Source organism: Trichomycterus rosablanca, chromosome 5 (assembly GCF_030014385.1).
Source record: "Trichomycterus rosablanca isolate fTriRos1 chromosome 5, fTriRos1.hap1, whole genome shotgun sequence".
Classification (NCBI taxonomy): domain Eukaryota; kingdom Metazoa; phylum Chordata; class Actinopteri; order Siluriformes; family Trichomycteridae; genus Trichomycterus; species Trichomycterus rosablanca.
In genome coordinates, this window is record NC_085992.1 from 6,984,721 (window position 1) to 7,005,272 (window position 20,552).

General features: G+C 38.5%; 1 protein-coding gene across 1 annotated transcript in view; it reads left to right on the plus strand.

Moving 5' to 3' along the window:
* rin2a (Ras and Rab interactor 2a) overlaps window positions 1-20,552 on the plus strand; it is a 48,318-nt gene that overhangs the window by 12,651 nt on the left and 15,115 nt on the right. Inside the window, exons 2-7 of the mRNA XM_062995584.1 lie at window positions 1,254-1,355; window positions 10,544-10,632; window positions 12,553-12,751; window positions 14,652-14,763; window positions 16,228-16,300; window positions 17,761-17,852. Of these exons, the coding sequence (XP_062851654.1) occupies window positions 1,296-1,355; window positions 10,544-10,632; window positions 12,553-12,751; window positions 14,652-14,763; window positions 16,228-16,300; window positions 17,761-17,852 (625 nt within the window). The 5' untranslated portion in view covers window positions 1,254-1,295. The remainder of the gene's footprint in view (window positions 1-1,253; window positions 1,356-10,543; window positions 10,633-12,552; window positions 12,752-14,651; window positions 14,764-16,227; window positions 16,301-17,760; window positions 17,853-20,552) is intronic.

Below are 20,552 nucleotides of genomic sequence, written 5' to 3' on the forward strand. Positions count from 1 at the left end.
TCTAAAAGATAGCAAGAATGGTGTATAAAGTACACATTGGGATTGTTTAAAGCAATTACATTGAATTCTTTCTTGAACTGTGCTGTATATTTTACTTGACCTTTTATAAAGTGAGATTGTCTGGTACATGACTCAACCCTATTAGCATTAACCCTATTAATGTCATGTACTAACTTGAATCAATATTTTGCCAAAGGCACAGAAAAACAAGGTAGATTTATTTGTTTCCTGGTACTAACACTGGAAACTGGAGTTTTCTCAAACAGCTGTGCTGAATCAAAGTTTTCTGAGTGTCAGGATTTCATACATCTGGAAATTGGTCAGAACCGGCTTGCTTTTTACTCAGTGAAATTCATACTCAAACAGAAAGTGTGTCCTACTGATCATGATCAACAAAGCCCAGAAGGGCAGCACTTATTTTAGGGTGTGAACTTGTGAACTTTGTGATTAGAGTCATTTATAAATATTAAGGATTAAAAATTACATTTTGTACATACGTTTGTACATTTCACTAATAAACCTAACAATTGGGAGTGAATAATTTTGTTTACACTGCATGATGGCTACACTTATCCACCCAGCTTAAGTCCTTTATGTCTTTGTATCTCCAGCTCTTTTATAAACACCACAAATAGATCTGAGCAAGAACACAGAATCAGATGGACTTCTGGTTGTTTTGCTGCTCTCTTTCATGTCCACAGCACAAACTGCTGTCTAGAGATGATTCATCACACACAACAACAAACACCAAAGCTTTAGGACGTTTTTACAGGAAGGGGTGGACTATAAATACAGCAAACAATCAGTCAAGGCAGGAAACACTCACAGGACAGACACACACATACATATTCTCACACTCGCTCACATTTTTAGTAGCTCCAATTGGCATGACTGCATGGACCTGTGGGAGGAAACCTGAGCGCCCGGAGGAAACCCACATGCACACGGAGAACCAGCCAACTCCAAATAGAAAGAATCTTGGGTTTGATTCCCATGCCAGGCTCTTCTTACCGTGAGCCGACAGAGCTACACATGGCGTCACCATATGCACCAAACAGATTTATGCATTTATGTGTGTTAGGCATGGATATGGGTGGCAATTTTATGACTCTACAAAAGGCATTGCACTGGGGATTATGCAAGTAGTTAGGCTGCACTGTTGCTGGAGGGCTGTCTGATTTTCAGATCTGTTACCTGTTCTTGCAAAATGAGCCAAAATTCCCTCAGATAAACTATGTGTTTGTGCTTTACAGAACCCTGGCAGCAGCACACAGCAGGTCAGCCAGGACGCTAACATGGCCACGGACGCATCAGCGCAACCCTGCCAGATGGACCGCAGCAGCAGCTTCTTTAGGGTATGACCACAGTATGCTGAAATCTAAGCATTTCTAAGTGTAATGCATTGTCTGGTTATTAGGGGTGTGCTATACCGTATCGTTCCCGATAATACCGGTATAATTTTTAAAACGATACAAAAAAGCCCATATCGTAATAATAGCGATATTCTGCTATTGACGTCACACAGCTACGCAAATGGCGTACGTTCGTTACGTGGGTCATTTGGGCACAGCAACGAGTATGGCGGAAAGCGGCTCTGCGGTGGAGGAGATCGTTCCAAAAACTCCAAGTCCACCATAAATTTATATTTGGCAACCCAAACCCCAACCACCGCTTTGCCGGCAACTTTTTTGCGGAAGTATTTCTGCACGCAGGTTCACACAGGGACGCAATTCAACAGCGCACCTCCACCAAACAGTCCAGTAATACTCTCAACATTAATGTCAACCACCAACACAGATGTAGTACTACTGCTACTTAGTACTACTGCTACTTAGTACTACTGCTACTGTACTTAGTACTACTGCTACTTAGTACTACTGCTACTTAGTACTACTGTTACTTAGTACTACTGCTACTTAGTACTACTGCTACTGTACTTAGTACTACTGCTACTTAGTACTTAGTACTACTGCTACTTAGTACTATTACTACTGTACTTAGTACTACTGCTACTTAGTACTATTACTACTGTACTTAGTACTACTGCTACTTAGTACTATTACTACTGTACTTAGTACTACTGCTACTTAGTACTACTGTACTTAGTACTACTGCTACTTAGTACTACTGTACTTAGTACTACTGCTACTGTACTTAGTACTACTGCTACTTAGTACTATTACTACTGTACTTAGTACTACTGCTACTTAGTACTATTACTACTGTACTTAGTACTACTGCTACTTAGTACTACTGTACTTAGTACTACTGCTACTTAGTACTACTGTACTTAGTACTACTGCAACTGTACTTAGTACTACTGCTACTTAGTACTACTGTACTTAGTACTACTGCTACTTAGTACTACTGTACTTAGTACTACTGCAACTGTACTTAGTACTACTGCTACTTAGTACTACTACTGTACTTAGTACTACTGCTACTGTACTTAGTACTACTGCTACTTAGTACTACTGCTACTTAGTACTACTACTGTACTTAGTACTACTGCTACTTAGTACTACTACTGTACTTAGTACTACTGCTACTGTACTTAGTACTACTGCTACTTAGTACTACTGCTACTTAGTACTACTGCTACTGTACTTAGTAGTAATTGTGGCGCGCTACGAGTAAAGGCGACACCGGGCTCTGCGCGTTCTAGTGTTGCCAGATTGGGCGGTTATCCGCCAAAATGGGCGGATTTTGTTGGGAAACAATTTAATAGCAGTTAAATAACACTTCTATTTTAAAGAAAATATTCCGTTTTAAAAAGCTCCAGCATTGAAGAAGGTTATTAAAAGTAAAGTCAATTTTCAATGCTGATTTGGCTTAATAGTGTTGGTCAGTCTGTATCATATTGTTAAAAGAAAATTTAAATTACTTTTCCATGCATTCACACTAGCATGTTCTGGGGTTCAATTGAGTGTCATCATTACACACAAGTTGGCAGCCAAATTATAAAGTATTGCAAAGGAATATCTTTGAAATTCTTCCTCATAATGTTAAGGTTGCTATATTTTGTTTTTTTTTACTTGTCAGGGAAAATGAAGAGAAAAAAAGCTTATTATTATTATGCAGGTCTTCGTGATGTAATTCTACATGGCTCTCACTGCCTGTATAAGTAAATGAGTGAGTGACCACATAAAATAAGGTATCAGTTTCTGTGCGACCCCTGTGTGAGCAATGGCCTCAGTCTGGCCACCCCTATGGAAATTTGAGGAACGTTGAGGGAATGTTCGGGGGGAACGTTTGTGTGGAAACATTGAGGGAACGTTCGTGGGGGGACGTTGAAGGAACGTTCGGGGGGAAACGTTGGGGGAACGTTCAAGGGGGAACGTTGAGGGAATGTTTGTGGGGGAACGTTGAGGGAATGTTTGTGGGGGAACGTTGGGGGAACGTTTGTGTGGAAACATTGAGGGAACGTTCGTGGGGGAACGTTGAGGGAACGTTCGGAGGGCACCGTTGGGGGAATGTTCGGGGGGGGACGTTGGGGGAACGTTCGTGAAGGAACGTTGAGGGAACCACCCAAACGTTTTCTCAACAGTCCACCCAACCATTCCCTCAACATGGTTGTTATTCGTTTCAAAAACCAATATAAATATACGAGCGCATGCACGCGCTGACATGCATGTATTTACTTCATATACAGTGTAAATCATGCAAGTGTTGAGAAAGTAATAATAATGTAACGGTGCGTCTCCTGTTGTTCTGACTTGTGTGTTTGTATATGTGATGTGCATATATCTGAAAAAAACAAACATTATGGGGAGTGATTTCTGTACTGGATGTTGTACGTGGTCATGTTAGTTTATACTGGATGATCGCCCGACGTCGTCATTTATTTATTTATCTTGTTTTTATAGTATTTCTTGTTGTCGGCCAATAAACAACCAAAAATTTATAAAATTGCATGAACTAACTCTGCAGTAAACAAGGAGCAAACAGCAATTAAACAACAAATAAAGCTGTTAAATAATAATAAAGTGCATGAAGCAGAACGCTGATTAAAATGCATTAAATGTTGTAATAGTTACACAGTAACATGAACGATTAGTTCTGCCTGTATTACAGAACTGAGTTCTATACAGTAAAAGAAAATATTAATGTAAATGTTGTGGCGACGCTGATGTAAAATAATTCAAAGTCCAAACATGTGAGGGGGGTTTAACGAGAACCCTACTTTTAATACCACACAAGCTCAGTGCAAAACAACAGAAGAACATGAGCACAGCCGGAAACGATAAATTCTGATACCTTCCCTACACACTCGCTCCCTGCGCCCTATAGTGCACTTAACATTCTTAAAGAGCCAGACAATATATTTGTAATTCACATTACACGACAGGAGATACCTTAGAAACAACTTTCTTTTTCTTAGAATAGCTCTTTTTTTTAAGTGAAAATAGTTCTTGTGTGAAGCTTCCCCAGCATGAATGTTAATAAAAGTGCCTGTAAAAAATTTTGAACATGTAGCTTTGTCTCAGAAGTGTCTTTTTGTTATTACCTTATGGGATAAAAAAATATCGAGATATATATCGTATATCGCCGTTCAGCGAAAAAATATCGAGATATTATTTTTTATCCATATCGCCCAGCCCTACTGGTTATTATACACAAACAATCTACGTAGAGACGTTCATCAACTTACACTTCAGTCAAAGGCCTTTGTAGTTGCACTTTGCAGGACCAGTCTGGTTTGAATCAGTTTATTTAGTCTGTTTTTGTAATGTAATTTAATTATAAGGTTAAAGTCTGGGAGAGAAGTTCAATAGTTTAGTATGCAAGGAAATCTTTTCTCAATTCCATCCTAAGACAGAAATGTGTTTGCTTGTATGGATCTTTAGTGGGCTTTACAATATATTATAATTATTTATGTAGACTTGCATACAGCAGCTTAATTCCTTAGGTAATGTAGTTATTTTTCACAACAAGCTGGGGTTGATAGACATGTGGGTGTAGATAAATAATATGCATAGAGCATTAGAATGAACATTATACATTAACTTGTAATATTGCACTAGATCACTGATACACACGTACAGGATGCAAAAAGCTTCAGCAGCAGCAATACATGTCCATTGAATTGGTTAGCTGGGTGATTTAGTAGCTAAGGGAGGCAATAGGTTTTAAATAATTCTTTATTTTTAATAAATGAAACATTAAAATGAATGTAATATTTTTAATGAAATATTAAAATCTGCTAGATGGTCTAAAACATTTAAATGTGCCAGTTTAGCTAAAATAGAAGAAATTGGGAAGGATCAAATACTTTACAAAGCACTGTATGGTTGCTACATAAATTGTTAGTCATTTTCTTCACAAATGGCCCATAAGAATATTATAATATTTATTGTGGGTGGCAAAGTGGTGCAGGGGGAAGAGCTTTTGCCCTACAGCAAGAAGGACCTGGGATTGATACTGTTTGGAGTTTGCATGTTCTCCCTGTGTCCACGTAGTTTCCTCTGGGTGGTTTGGTTTTTCAAGACATACAATCAAACTAATTGGAGCTACTAAAAATTGCTCTTAGGTTTATGTGTGTGTGTTTGCTTTGTGTTGGACTGACAACCTTTCACCCAACAAATCAGACCCATTGCAACCCTGACCAGGATAAAGCAGTAGTAAAACAGACAATAAATTAATGAATAAATATTTCTTCTGATGTGCAATATAGAATTATGATGCGTGATTTTGTGGACCAGCTGTGGACCAGTTAAGAAGAATCTTTCACCAGACTTTGAGTCTCTCTGTATGATAAAACACAGATTTTGAAGCGTTTTAGGATTTAGTGCGTCTCATGTAGCTGATCACTGTTAGCAGTATTTTCAGCTGCATTTGATCCAGTTTACTCTGAATGGAATTGCATATTTTCCGAGAGTTAGGCTCGCTTATTTGGATGGCCAAGCAGAGTATGACTTAACCATGGATCTCATTAAATAGAGTTACTGAATGCCATCTGGAAGATTTTTTAACCTTTTGAAAAGATTTTAGTGCCAGACACGAGGCTGCCAGTGTTTCAGGCATCACAAGTAAGAAAAAATACTGACTCTCTCTTTCCTTGTTGCTAGTAATTTTGTGAACATTGGCTTGAATCCTAAGGGCTTTATGACACACTTATAGCATGAAATGTTAATTTCTTCAATGTAGATGCCCTCTTACAGTGTATTTTTTCTTCTTTTCCATAAATGTGTTTATCATTTTGTAGCATAGACATATACTGATTGGCCATAACATTAAAACCACATCTTTGTTTCTACACTCACTGTCCATTTTATCTTCTCCATATAGAAGCACTTTGTACTTCTACTGTACAATTACTGACTGTAGTCCATCTACTTCTTTACATATTGTTTTTGCTTTCACACTGTTCTTCAATGGTCAGGACCCCCACAGGACCACCACAGAGCAGGTATTATTTAGGTGGTGGATCATTCTCAGCACTGCAGTGACACTGACATGGTGGTGATGTGTTAGTGTGTGTTGTGCTGGTATGAGTGGATCAGACACAGCAGAGCTGCTGGAGTTTTTAAATACCGTTTCTACTCACTGTCCACTCTATTAGACGCTCCTACCTAGTTGGTCCACCTTGTAGATGTAAAGTCAGAGACGGTCGCTCGTCTATTGCTGCTGTTTGAGTTGGTCATCTTCTAGACCTTCATCAGTGGTCACAGGACGCTGCCCACGGGGCGCTGTTGGCTGGATATTTTTGTTTGATGGACTATTCTCAGTCCAGCAGTGACAGTGAGGTGTTTAAAAACTCCAGCAGCGCTGCTGTGTCTTATCCACTCATACCAGCACAACACACTAACACACCACCACCATGTCAGTGTCACTGCAGTGCTGAGAATGATCCACCACCTAAATAATACCTACTCTGTGGTGGTCCTGTGGGGGTCATGGCCATTGAAGAACAGCATGAAGGGGGGCTAACAAAGCATGCAGAGAAACAGATGGACTACAGTCAGTAATTGTAGAACTACAAAGTGCTTCTATGTGGTAAGTGGAGCTGCTAAAATGGACAGTGGGTGTAGAAACAAGGAGGTGGTTTTAATGTTATGGTTGATTGGTGTATGTGCTTATATTTCCTGCTAAAAGTTTTAACCTTTATTTCACTTCTTTTGCTAGTGTACCATGTGAACAGACTGGACGTTTATTCTTTGCTTGAGCTCCAGTGCACAGTTAGGCTTTTCTTTGCATCACAAAGTGCATACAATTAGAGTCAAACCTTAGCATATGTGGCAGCTCAGCAGTTTTCAGATGCTTTTAGATAGAAAATATTTCATCAGTTTTTAGCCTTCAGTCCAGTATTTTCTGTACCTGAGCTTTATACACAGAACAGCATAGTGACCATGTTTTGTTATGTGTGAAGCTGGGAGTGCTTTCTTTGGCTTTACACTGAACTTTGAGTGCAGGAGACTGATGTGTAATTGTGGTTTGCTGACTGGCTTCATGGGGTTAGACAAATATCTATCAAAAATTTGTAATTTGCTGGCTAGGGAGAACTAAAACACGGAAAACTTGGATAGTTTTTCATAGTTAAAGTTTAATGTAAACAGTTTTATACACGTGAAAGAGACCTGCATGTCATGGCAGTTTGGTATTTTAATGATTTTTCCAACTGTTGTTTTTCACTGACTGAATGGTACCACATTCGTGTCCTATTTATACATGTCCTTTTTGTGGAATGTTGTGGAATTATGAATGCAGACTTTTTATGATGAGCAAGGTCTGCAGTTTTAAGACAAACACACTCTTAGGTTCTCATTTTACTTCCTAAGTCCACTGCTCATTTACATTGCTGTAAAGTAATGTTTAATTCATTATTACTGTCAGTAATCATGACTGGGTGTGTCTACTCTAACTTTAGCACAACCTTTTACCCTCAAAATATAAAACTACACTGATCAGCCATAACATTAAAACCTCCTCCTTGTTTCTACACTCCAGTCCATTTTATCAGCTCCACTTACCATATAGAAGCACTTTGTAGTTCTACAATTACTGACTGTAGTCCATCTGTTTCTCTACATACCTTTTTAGCCTGCTTTCATGCTGTTCTTCAGTGGTCAGGACCACCACAGAGCAGGTATTATTTAGGTGGTGGATCATTCTCAGCACTGCAGTGACACTGACATGGTGGTGGTGTGTTAGTGTGTGTTGTGCTGGTATGAGTGGATAAGACACAGCAGCGCTGCTGGAGTTTTAAAATGCTGTGTCAACTCACTGTCCACTCTATTAGACACTCCTACCTAGTTGATCAACCTTGTAGATGTAAAGTCAGAGATGATCACTCTTGAGTTGGTCATCTTCTAGGCCTTCATCAGTGGTCACAGGACGCTGCCCACGGGGCGCTGTTGACTATTCTTAGTCCAGCAGTGACAGTGAGGTGTTTAAAAACTCCATCAGCACTGCTGTGTCTTATCCACTCATACCAGCACAACACACACTACCACACCACCACCATGTCAGTGTCACTGCAGTGCTAAGAAATAATACCTGCTCTGTAGTGGTCCTGTGGGGGTCCTGACCGTTGAAGAACAGCATGAAAGGGGGCTAACAAAGCATGCAGAGTAACAGATGGACTACAGTCAGTAATTGTAGAAAGACAAAGTGTTTCTGTATGGTAAGTGGAGCTGCTAAAATGGACAATGTGTGTAGAAACAAGGTGGTTTTAATGTTATGGCTGATCGGTGTATATTTTCACTTTCATTATTATTAGTATGATCATCGTCATCATGACTATTATATGTATTTTTTATAATTATTTTTTAATAAGGATAAAAACATTCCACTTGCTGGTGTTGTGAAATGTTAGGATATATCCGTGTTCCCAACAGTTGTTGATATGGCAGGAATGTTTTTGAATGGCAGGAAATTGCCGCCTCTTCCCACGCACACACCCAGTAGATTTTCCAACCCAAATATTTAATTCATAGCTATGGCCTTGGAACTGATTATAACTAATGATTTCCTTGTTTGTAAATAGGGCTAGTAACACTGCGTTGGCACCTTAAAGCTATCATTTGATCCTGAACTGATCTGCACAGGCCTTGACTAACAGGATGCAGAAACATCGCCCTCTGCTGGTGACCAGATAGAATAATGCACAGTAGAATGTTGTTTTGCACAAGAATGTGCTTTTAAATGAACTACATAAACAACTTGGGTATTTTATAACTGCTGCAAAATAAAATAAATCGAATTATGATAACTTAAAAAATAACAAGCCTCATTCATTTATTTCCAAAATCTGTTTGGTTCCATACAGTGATGGACTTGTTCATAAATTTATTAATTTGTTTTACACGTAGTTACTAAAATATCTGATTAAATCTTGTGCATTTTGTATCTGAAGTGTCTTTCAGCTGAAATTTTATATTGTTTAAAATGGTATTTTTTCATTCATTTTCAGTCAGGATTTTGAAATCTACCAACCAGAAAATGTAAAGAAGCCACTACATTAAAGTATATTATTACTACTAAAATGTTGTATATCAGCTCGTTCAAAATCAACATATTCGAAGCAAAGTTAATATGAGCTTGTACTTTTTATTTATTAGGATTTTAGCGTCATGTTTTACACACTTTGGTTACATTTACGATAGCAATGGTAGTTACTTGTTACACAAGATCCATCAGTTCACAAGTGCTGTAATGTAAAACACAGTCATGGACAATTTTGTGTCTCCAATTCACCTCACTTGCATGTTTTTGGACTGTGGGAGGAAACCGGAGCTCCCGGAGGAAACCCACGCAGACACGGGGAGAACATGCAAACTCCACACAGAAAGGACCCAGAACGCCCATCTGGGGATCGAACCCAGGACCTTCTTGCTGTGAGGCGACAGTGCTACCCACTGAGCCATTGTGCTGCCCTCCTGTACTTTTTAACCACCTGATTACTCAAACCATTAGCTTTTGGGACTATTGGGACTATTCAAAATAGACATAAAGCAATGCCTTCCATTATCAGTTTTGCTATGCTGAATAAAGAACAATGCTGAAGTACCCATGTTTGTTGTGATTAAGTAACAAAGGAGCACAGTCTAACTGTGATTGAGAGACTTTTAAAGTTTAATAGCATACACTGTAAAGTAAAGCTTTTTTGTTTATTTAAAATTAGCACTGAATTTAAAAAATGTATAATATATTATATGGTAGGTTTAACTAAAGCATTCTGAGACATTCGCTGACTTTTCGCTAAGTTTTAATGATTATTAACCCCGGTGAAGCTTAGTGCTAGTTTATATAGATTATGTATTTATCTATAGCTTTATTCCAATTTGTTGTTGCATGATATTATTTAAATATGTAAATAATATCATGCAACAACAAATTGGAATGCATGCAATATATATCTTTAAGTTTTGTTTTCTTTAAACTTTATACATAAAGGAGAAGCAGCTCCAGACTAGGGTTTAGAGAGAAGTGACTCATGTCTGAATCTGCAAAAATAGTTGTGTTACAACACGCGTCCACACACCAGCACACAGAGCCATGTTAGTCTTTAACACTGTGTGTTTGTCTGCATGTCTCTCCGTAGCTTATAGACTCTTTCACCACTGAGCTTTCTGAGCTGAAGCAGGAGATGGTTCAAACAACGAGAGAGCCAAACACCAAGGTCCTACAAGGGTGAGTCCATGCCCTCACATTTTCACTCTTAACCTTTGTCTTTCATTTTCCTCGTGCTCTCTTGTTCTCTCTTCTTGCTCTCTGCTGACAGTTTTGTCTTTCTCTTATTTGTATTCATGGGTAATGGTTTATCTAAAGCACTTTGTAATCATTTTAAATATGAGGTTGCTTACCTTAGCAATTTTACATCTTTGTTAAGCATTTGTGTATTACCTGGTGCTAATTATTTGCTTTTTATTCTAATAATTGACAACACATTTCATTTCATTGTTTTTTTTTTTTTTCACCTGACATAAGAGATAACAGATAACAGATCATGGTCATTATATGGCATGTTCACACTTAGCTTGTAAGCCTAGACCAAATCAGAGTGATATTGATACTTCTAGTAACAAGATAGAAAGTCTACACAAAGAAACAATAATGCATTTAAGCCAAATTGAGACAACATATTGTATTTTTGTTCTGATTTATTTTGTAAACTTGGCCAGGTAAAAAAATCTTCAGACCTGTTATAAAGAATGGGATAGGCAACAAAAGTTTTTAAGGACATATCCAAGAAAACTTGCTCTTGCATTTGCTGCCAAAGATGCTTCTACAAAGTATTGAATAAAATATTTTAAATATAATTTATTTCCAAAACAAACGCTTCATTCATTCTGGGTGATTAAGTATAGATCGATGAGTAAAAATTGTAAATATGTCCATTTAAAATCAAACCCACAATTCAAAAAAGTGTGCAGGAATTTAATTTACTTTTTGAATGCACTGTGTATTTACTTCTCAGTGGATTTGTATGATTGTCTTTACTTTAGTCCATTAGGGGGCGCTTTTCACTCTTGAGCTTTCCAACGTAGTTAGAATTACAGGCGTTGTACTTCTGCAAATGGTCTGCTTTTTTACTATAAAAGTTTTTGTTTTATAACATTTGTTACCCTTAGATGATGAATAGTACACCCAGCTCATGTGTGTATATGACTTAAGAAAATCCACCCCTATATGAAGCCAGATACAATAGATAATAGATAATAGACAGTGAAAGTTTACATGTTAACTCAGTGATACACATTATTATTTTCATTCAAATGCTTTTTAAACCAATAATAAGCATATTGTCTTTATTTTAGTTGCAAATTAGTTGCAAAAAGCTTATATTTAATATACCGAAAGAAAGAAAAAACCTTATGGAGAAGGTGCTCTACGTCAGTCTTTTGTAATGCTGGGGCCTTTTTTTTTTTCTTTTTTCCTAGTAGAGCCATTGTAAACTAAAAGGATTAGTTTGATAAATAAGAATTAACACTTTTTATTAGTTTCCCTTATATTTATTTCTGAAAAATGAAAAAAACAAACAAATAAATAATTCTGTCAATTATATAGAGAACCAACCTACAAAACATCAACATCACAGGCAGTATGTGAAATGTAAAAATTAATTCACTGTTGCATCTAAAATACAACAGACTGTTAAATGTTAACAGTATCACAAGCAACAAATTTTGACAAGTCTGGTGTGTTGGATAAGGAAAACATTAAAATTCTTTGGTGCCTCAGCACTGAAAAATGCTGGCACAGATGTTTTTGTTAACTTCTGTTTTAGCGTGTATATTTAATAAGCGGCGTTTGGGTGGTGCAGTTGTCTATTACGCTAGCCTGTCACTCCTGAGACCTGAGTTCATATCTCAGTGGTGTTATTGGCCGGCCGGTGTCTATGCAGACATGATTGGCTATTTCTGGCCAATTGGGTTTTGGGGGGAAGGGGTGTTCTGACAAAACAGGACCCATCGTGACCCCGACCACAATTTGAATGAATTTGAATTTTTTTTACCCTTAAATGATTAGTTCATAAATGAATAAAGTTTTCGATTGATATCCATCACTTTTTATACTCCAGCACTGATGTATTCCTGTCTTTCTTTGCAGTCTTGAACAGGAGATAAGTGGTCTGTTCCTGCAGTCGTCTGTCTGTGCTGGTGCAGCTGGGGTCCGTGACTCTGGCTATGAATCTTTGCGACGACGTATGAGTGTGCTGGATAGACTGACACATACACACCCAATCTGGCTACTGCTGACACTCAGCGATGAAGAAGCCCAAAGCATCCTGCAGCCACAGCCACCAGGGGTGAGCATGCCAACCACACACACACTACAGTGGGGCCAAAAAGTATTTAGTCAGCCACTGATTGTGCAGGTTCTCCTACTTAGAAAGATGAGAGAGGTCTGTAATTTTCATCATAGGTACACTTCAACTATGAGAGACAAAATGAGAAAAAAAATCCAGGAAATCACACTGTAGGATTTTTAAAGAATTTATTTGTAAATTATGGTGGAAAATAAGTATTTGGTCAATAACAAAAGTTCAACTCAATACTTTGTAACATAACCTTTGTTGGCAATGACAGAGGTCAAACGTTTCCTGTAAGTCTTCACCAGGTTTGCACACACTGTAGCTGGTATTTTGGCCCATTCCTCCATGCAGATCTCCTCTAGAGCAGTGATGTTTTGGGGCTGTCGCTGGGCAACACGGACTCCACAAATTTTCTATGGGGTTGAGGTCTGGAGACTGGCTAGGCCACTCCAGGACCTTGAAATGCTTTTTACGGAGCCACTCCTTCGTTGCCCGAGCGGTGTGTTTGGGATCATTGTCATGCTGGAAGACCCAGCCACGTCTCGCTGATGAAAGGAGGTTTTGGCTTAAAATCTCACGATACATGGCCCCGTTCATTCTTCCCTTAACACGGATCAGTCGTCCTGTCCCCTTTGCAGAAAAACAGCCCCAAAGCATGATGTTTCCACCCCCATGCTTCACAGTAGGTATGGTGTTCTTGGGTTTTTCTTCTTCCTCCAAACACGACGAGTTGAGTTTTTACCAAAAAGTTCCATTTTGGTTTCATCTGACCACATGATATTCTCCCAATCCTCTTCTGGATCATCCATATGCTCTCTGGCAAACATCAGACGGGCCTGGACACGTACTGGCTTAAGCAGGGGGACACGCCTGGCACTGCAGGATTTGAGTCCCTCTCGGCGTAGTGTGTATACTGATGGTAGCCTTTGTTACTTTGGTCCCAGCTCTCTGCAGGTCATTCATCAGGTCCCTCCGTGTAGTTCTGGGATTTTTGCTCACCGTTCTCATGATCATTTTGACCCCACGGGATGAGATCTTGACCCCAAGGGAGATTATCAATGGTCTTGTATGTCTTCCATTTTCTTACAATTGCTCCCACAGTTGATTTATTCACACCAACCTGCTTGCGTATTGTAGATTCACTCTTCCCAGCCTGGTGCAGGTCTACAATTTTATTCCTGGTGTCCTTCGACAGCTCTTTGGTCTTGGCCATGGTTGAGTTTGGAGTCTGACTGTTTGAGGCTGTGGACAGGTGTCTTTTATACAGATAACGAGGTTGGAGTTTTTAAACACATCACTGTCACTGCTGGACTGAGAATAGTCCACCAACCAAAAATATATCCAGCCAACAGCGCCCTGATGAAGATCACAAAGATGACCAACTCGGACAGCAGCAATAGATGAGCGATCGTCTCTCTCATTTTACTTCTACAAGGTGGACCAACTAGGTAGGAGTGTCTAATAGAGTGGACAGTGAGTGCACATAGTATTTAAAAACTCCAGCAGCACTGCTGTGTCCTATCCACTCATACCAGCACAACACACACTAACACATCAGCACCATGTCAGTGTCACTGCAGTGCTGAGAATGATCCACCACCTAAATAATACCTGCTCTGTGGTGGTCCTGTGGGGGCCCTGATAATTGAGGAACAGAGTGAAAGGGGGCTAACAAAGCATGCAGAAAAACAGATGGACTACAGTCAGTAATTGTGGAACTACAAAGTGCTTCTATATGGTAAATGGAGCTAATAAAATGGACCGTGAGTGTAGAAACAAAGGAGGTGGTTTAATGTTATGGCTGATCGGTGTACATACTTCCTTTTGCAAAATGTGTAATGCTGTGTTTGTAGTATCGTAATTTGTGTCTAATTTCTAAATATCTTTATAACAGACCTTCCTGGTAAGAAAGTCAGTTAACTTGCAGAAGAAGGTGATTTCTTTGCGCATGGATGACACTGATCCAATAACCATGAGGGACTTCCCAGTCATAGAGAGCCAGTACAGTAAGTACCACACAATACCAAAGAACTGTGACCATTTCCATTTTTTTACTTCTCTGTGCCTGCTTGGTAATAGAAAGAGAAAATGACCTTCCCCAAATTGTTGCCACAATGTATGTAAGAGGAAATGGAAACTTAAGGTTGATCAGATAATGGTAATTAAAGAGCCACCAAAACACAGCTATGAATTAGATCTGTTCAAAAACCTAGTGAGCTGCCTTGCTGTCTTACTGCCTACATAAGTAGAGAGGATACTAATAAGTCATTGACTTATGGAGCAGATTATTCGAACGCACTTCTTAGACAGCGATTCCATCATTTTTTGCTTACTAAGCTAATGCAGTTAGCCTCATGCCATTCAAACCAATGGGATAGGGTGGCACAACACGCTAATTAACGTCTCCCTCCGTGTACCGAATTTTTTTTTGAATTTTCGAATTTGCAAATAAATGACTTGTGCAAGTTTATACAAATTAAAAATCAATAATAATTTATTTACGTTTAAAAATAACTCTGTTTTCACACCGTTTGCCATATTTTTTTTCTGTGAGAAAAGTTGTGCCGCACAGAATGCTGGGATTGCCTTCATCATTAAGGCAGCATCGTTGTTCCCTCGTTATTCTGTCAAAATACCGTTCAGATTTAAGGTGACTTATTAGACAGCATGTTAAGGCATCTGGGATTTCGAACAGCCTACTTCTTGGGAGCACGCGTAGGATGACGTAAAATGCTCTCTATGTAGAGAGCTAACTAGGTTTTCAAACACACCCACTGTCTATAGTCAAGTAAGCTTGACATCCTCAAAAAAGAAAGTCCTTCATCCAGTGTTTTCTTTGTACACATGTTTTGCACATGCATTTAGCACAGGGCAAACACTCTGGGCTGGACTGTAATTCATCTCAGGGCACCACATATGTACCTGTTCACTTACTAACCTATACAATATAGAGCAGCAAATTCACTTTCTGCATATTTTCGTAGATTGAAGTCATTCATGTGAGCACTGGAAAAGTTACTCATAAACTGATCCGGGCGAAGCTCAAACCAAAGTCCCCAGAACCCCGGGGCTATGTCACACCACAGCCACGTTTCTAGCTGTGACACTGTGTTACATACAGTCACACTGCATGAGTTTTATGTATTCGCAAAAACAATCATACATAATGGAAATAAATATGAATACCCTATGATTTGTTCTCTTATTGATAGTCACAATCCAAAACAACAGGGATAATGACGTTCCCAAAATGACTTTCTGCCAGTTAACACATCTGTTTTGCATTAACCCAGTTTAATTCTCTCTCTCTCTCTCTCTGTCTTTCTTTTCGTCTCATTTCCTCCCCACATTGGAAGAGAATTGTGCTTATGTGGATTTTTAGTCTGGAATGTACAGCATTTAAACATTTATAGCTTTGCTGTGCATTAGTACTGCTGCTGGTGTTTAAGATACTTGTTTGTGTATCACAGCATTTTCACTGGAGGGCTCAGGGATCAGCTTCTCGGACCTCTTTCGGCTGGTGGCTTTCTGCTGCATAAGCAGGTAAGAGGATCTTAATTTTATTATTATCGTTATTGTTAAATTCTGATTTAATGTAGCCTGGCTGTCATTTCTTTGTGACTGAGGAACTAGAAAAGTGTGTAGTGTCTTGTGAATGCACTTTGCACCTTGGTATTAATTATTATAGTTGATTTTTAAAGGTTTTGTATTTCTAATAATTATTAACCCTGCAGGATAAGTATGGCTCTGTCGTATGATGACACCTTTTCACCATGTCAGATGTCAGTTCTGCTGAAGCTGCTGTCTTTAACTGTTTTAAAGTGGAAATGATTGGGTGCATTGAAAACTCAGCCATAAAGCATTAGAAACAATCTTGCATAATGGGACTACTGAATGCACATATTGTATACAAATCATCTCTTATTGGCTGTAACACCCATTATAACATAGTGTGTCAGCACAAGAGCATTTTGTTATGAGCTTGATAGATGACGTGTCCATGGCTGAGCAGTCACACACAAGCCCAAGATTAACCTTCATAATGGCAAGTTCCAAATCAACTGGTGTAAAGTACTTCCCCATTGAAATCTAAAGCAGTGGAAACACATTCTCTGATGTAATCAGTTAATCTTCATTTTGCATTTTAAAGCAAATCTGGGTGAATACCAGGAGCGCCTCACCTGTCTGAATACATTGTACCAACTGTAACATTTACATTTTTAGTAAAAGATAATAATAATTAAGATATTATTAGACCACAATTTCCCTTCGGGGATTAATAAAGTACTCAATCAATCAATCAATAACTTGTCATTATATAGCATACAAGTCCATTGTTAGGAATTGTGAGCTTCCAACATTGTGGCAAAAGTTTAAAGATGGCTATTTTCTGTTCCAGCATGAAAATGCCCCATTACAGTGAGAGATATAAAGAATGGTTTAATGTGGAATAACTTGAGTAAACCCTGGCCTTAATGCCAAATGACATCTTAATTCTTAAAAAAAAATTGTGGACAGCTTTCCAAACTGTAAAAGTTGTTGGCAACAAATGGCAGACAAACTTTATACTGTCCATTAAATTTTATGTTTGGGTGTTTACATACTTTCCCCCATTTGGTGTTAGTAAAGAGAATTTCAACACAGGAGGGTAGGGGCAGTACACCCCACCCCCAAAGCCCTGAACACAGCAAGCGATGCATATTGGTGACCTGTTTGCATTAGCTTGCCTCATAATTTTATGTACCATGAAACCCTATTATACTCTGTGATGCAGTTCTGCATAAACTAGCCTTTGCCAAGCCTTGCTTTATTGTAAATGCCACGCAGTGAACAAACACAAGGCACTGTTTGTCAGCTTATGCACATGCTCAGTTATACACTTGGGAGCAACAGATCTTTCTCTGTCTTGTTGTCTTTATATATTTCTCAGTTTTTAACATATAAATAAATAAGTGTAGTACTTCATGCCCTTATCTCTTTTTAATTTGATCTTTTTTTGGTAGGGATGTTCTTCCTTTCACATTAAAGCTTCCTGAGGCGATCTCTACTGCAAAGAGTACCTTTGATTTAGAAGAGTTGGCCAAGCTGGGAACAAGTAAGTAGCTTGTAGTTTATGATGTACTTGTACTTTTCATGTACTGCTCAGTCACATATGATTCTAAAACAGTCCCAAGTAGGGCTGATATATGTTGTGGTAATTTAATATTTCAAATTATATTTATACATAACATCATACATTTGAAGTGTGGTGCTCTATTGCCCACCCCCGTTTTTTTCTTGCCTTGCGTTTTATTGGCCCTAAAAAACTTTAGGGTTGAACAATGCTTGGGGGCAAGTGTAGAATGGTATCTTGAAAGGATTTGCTGGTTAAGATGTTTTACTCTTGGATTTTGAATATTAGGTTGTTCACACAGCCAGTGTTAGCACTTTTTTTCATCATGTCTTCTTATTTCTTGTGTTTTCTTTACATTTTCCATTATTTTTTGTAAAATATTTCAAACTCAGAACTTAATGTAAGAGTAAATCCCCTTCAATAGGATTGTTTGAATTCGGTTTATACTTGGGAGGGGCAAACATTTATTCACTTCAAATTCAGCCCTGGCTAAACATTCTCAAACTGACCCTGCATATACTCCTTATTTTGTTACATTTCTCCACAGGGTGGTTATTGTGCTTTTGAATAATCTTAGATTTTAAACTGTGTTTTTAATGAACATGCGAAAGATTGATCGTCCAGATTTAAGAATTTCCTTTTTTAATTCTTTTGAATATAAGAAACTTTTCCAAGTTCCCGAGCCATGAAAATGAACCAAATAAATCCTGTACCAAATGGAGAGAGTGGCATTCTGTTTTACTCTGTATGCAGCTAAATGCAAGTTATGTGGCCAGGTTTTTAAACGTCAGCATGACTCAGAACGTCAGACGTACAACTAATATGGGTGAAGTCACTTGCTTGAGCTTGTCTAAGACGTGTTTGTTAGTTATAGCTGTGGGCTTTCACACAGTAATCAGTTTGTTAGAAAAAGACAGTGTAATATAACAGCCAGTGCAATATAACACTTCACTTGACGTGTATGATTATGCTTGTGTGTTTTATGTGGTGTCTGCAGTCAGTACAGCAGAAGGCAAATCTGAATTCCTTTATTTTGCATCTGAAGAACCCTTTGTTTAGACCCACACTCTGTTTATTGTTTGACTGAGTACCTTTGCTCATTTAAGTAAGCTTTAATGTGGTATTTTGTAAAGAATGATCAAGTTACAGAAAAGGAACAAAGTGTTAGTAAGAAGGCACACTGTACTAAGGTATGTGGAACATACAGGCTAATGTTGGAAGCAATGGGTTTATTGCTTGCAGTGCCGTGCAATCAATTGCAGAATCCAACAGTATTACAGCTCACAATGGGGCAGAATGTGGAATCTCTCATACCGGGACCACTTCCAAAATTTGCCCCGCCTAGAGACTGTAGGGAAATTCAGGCTTTAGGTGGTGCCGATTAGATTTCCATCTGGCTCAGTTTTGTGCCTGGGAAAATTCAGGGGAACTGAGGACAGATGTGAAGGGGGGAAAAAAGACTAAAAAACACACTTAGCACGTTATTATTGCTTTTTTGACTTGATGTTGTTTTAATTGAAATTCGTGATCTCTTTACTTTGACAGTGTTTTGGCAAAGAATAAGAAATGGGAGTGAAATACATTGTGTGATTGTATACTCAGGTGTTTGAAATACACACTTCCGAGGAACTGACAAGATACAACCTGTCAGACTCATAGCTTAAACAAACAATATAAACCAGTTGTGAAGGAAACACTGTTTATTGAAGTGGTTTTTTAGTTGTTTAAAATGATTTATATGCAGCTTATACCCATCTGAATTACCTAAAGTTCTGCATTTAATAGTTTAATTTGTGGTCCCATTTTCATAAAATATACAAACATATTCTGAATGATGAAGTAACACAAATCGCTGGCAAATGATGAAGGTGTGGGTGTTGGATATTATATTAGTGTTGTCAAGTTCATTGACATTCCTGGCAACCTTGTATTTAGTGTTTCTCCAGAACATCCTGTCTTCTGCTTGGGTCTTCAGGGGCTTGTTAATAGCTGCTTATTGGTCCATACAAAGGCACAGACTATGCTAACTTTTAAACTTTAAACTTTTAAAGACATATTTGTTAAAATAGACAAAATCGAAGTATGCATAATCTTCGAAGTAGAGAGGTAAAGAAAAACCACATCAACTGAAGAGCTGTACTTTCTATACTTCATACTGTTGTGCAAAGCAAATAAACAGCTACATGAATCATATTGTTATAAATCATTTTATGCATAAAATTTATTTTAAATCATCCAGACTTTATTTACTTTAGTTCTTGGAAAGTCATTTGAGACTGTGTGACCCAGAAATACTTTATTGCTTAGGTCTATATTATACTGTACTTGTATAGTAAGTGTGTACTGAGTGAAATGCCTTGCTAGCTCAGTGGTTTAGGCTCTGTCAAACCGAAGGTTGATGGTTTAAATCCTGGCTAGACAGGGACCTTCTGGACCCTTAGCAAGGCCCTTCATCCAGTGTGACATATATTGACACTGTGCCTTGACCTCAGCTTTAAAACAAAGCTGGGCAGACAGACAGACTGATCTACAAGTGTGGACATTGTATTATAGGGTGAAATACAGTAGTTTACATGTTACTACTGGGGTGACACGGTGGCTAAGTGGGTAGTACTGTCGCCTCACAGCAAGAAGGTCCTTGGTTTGATCCCCAGGTGGGGCAGTCCGGGTCCTTCCTGTGTG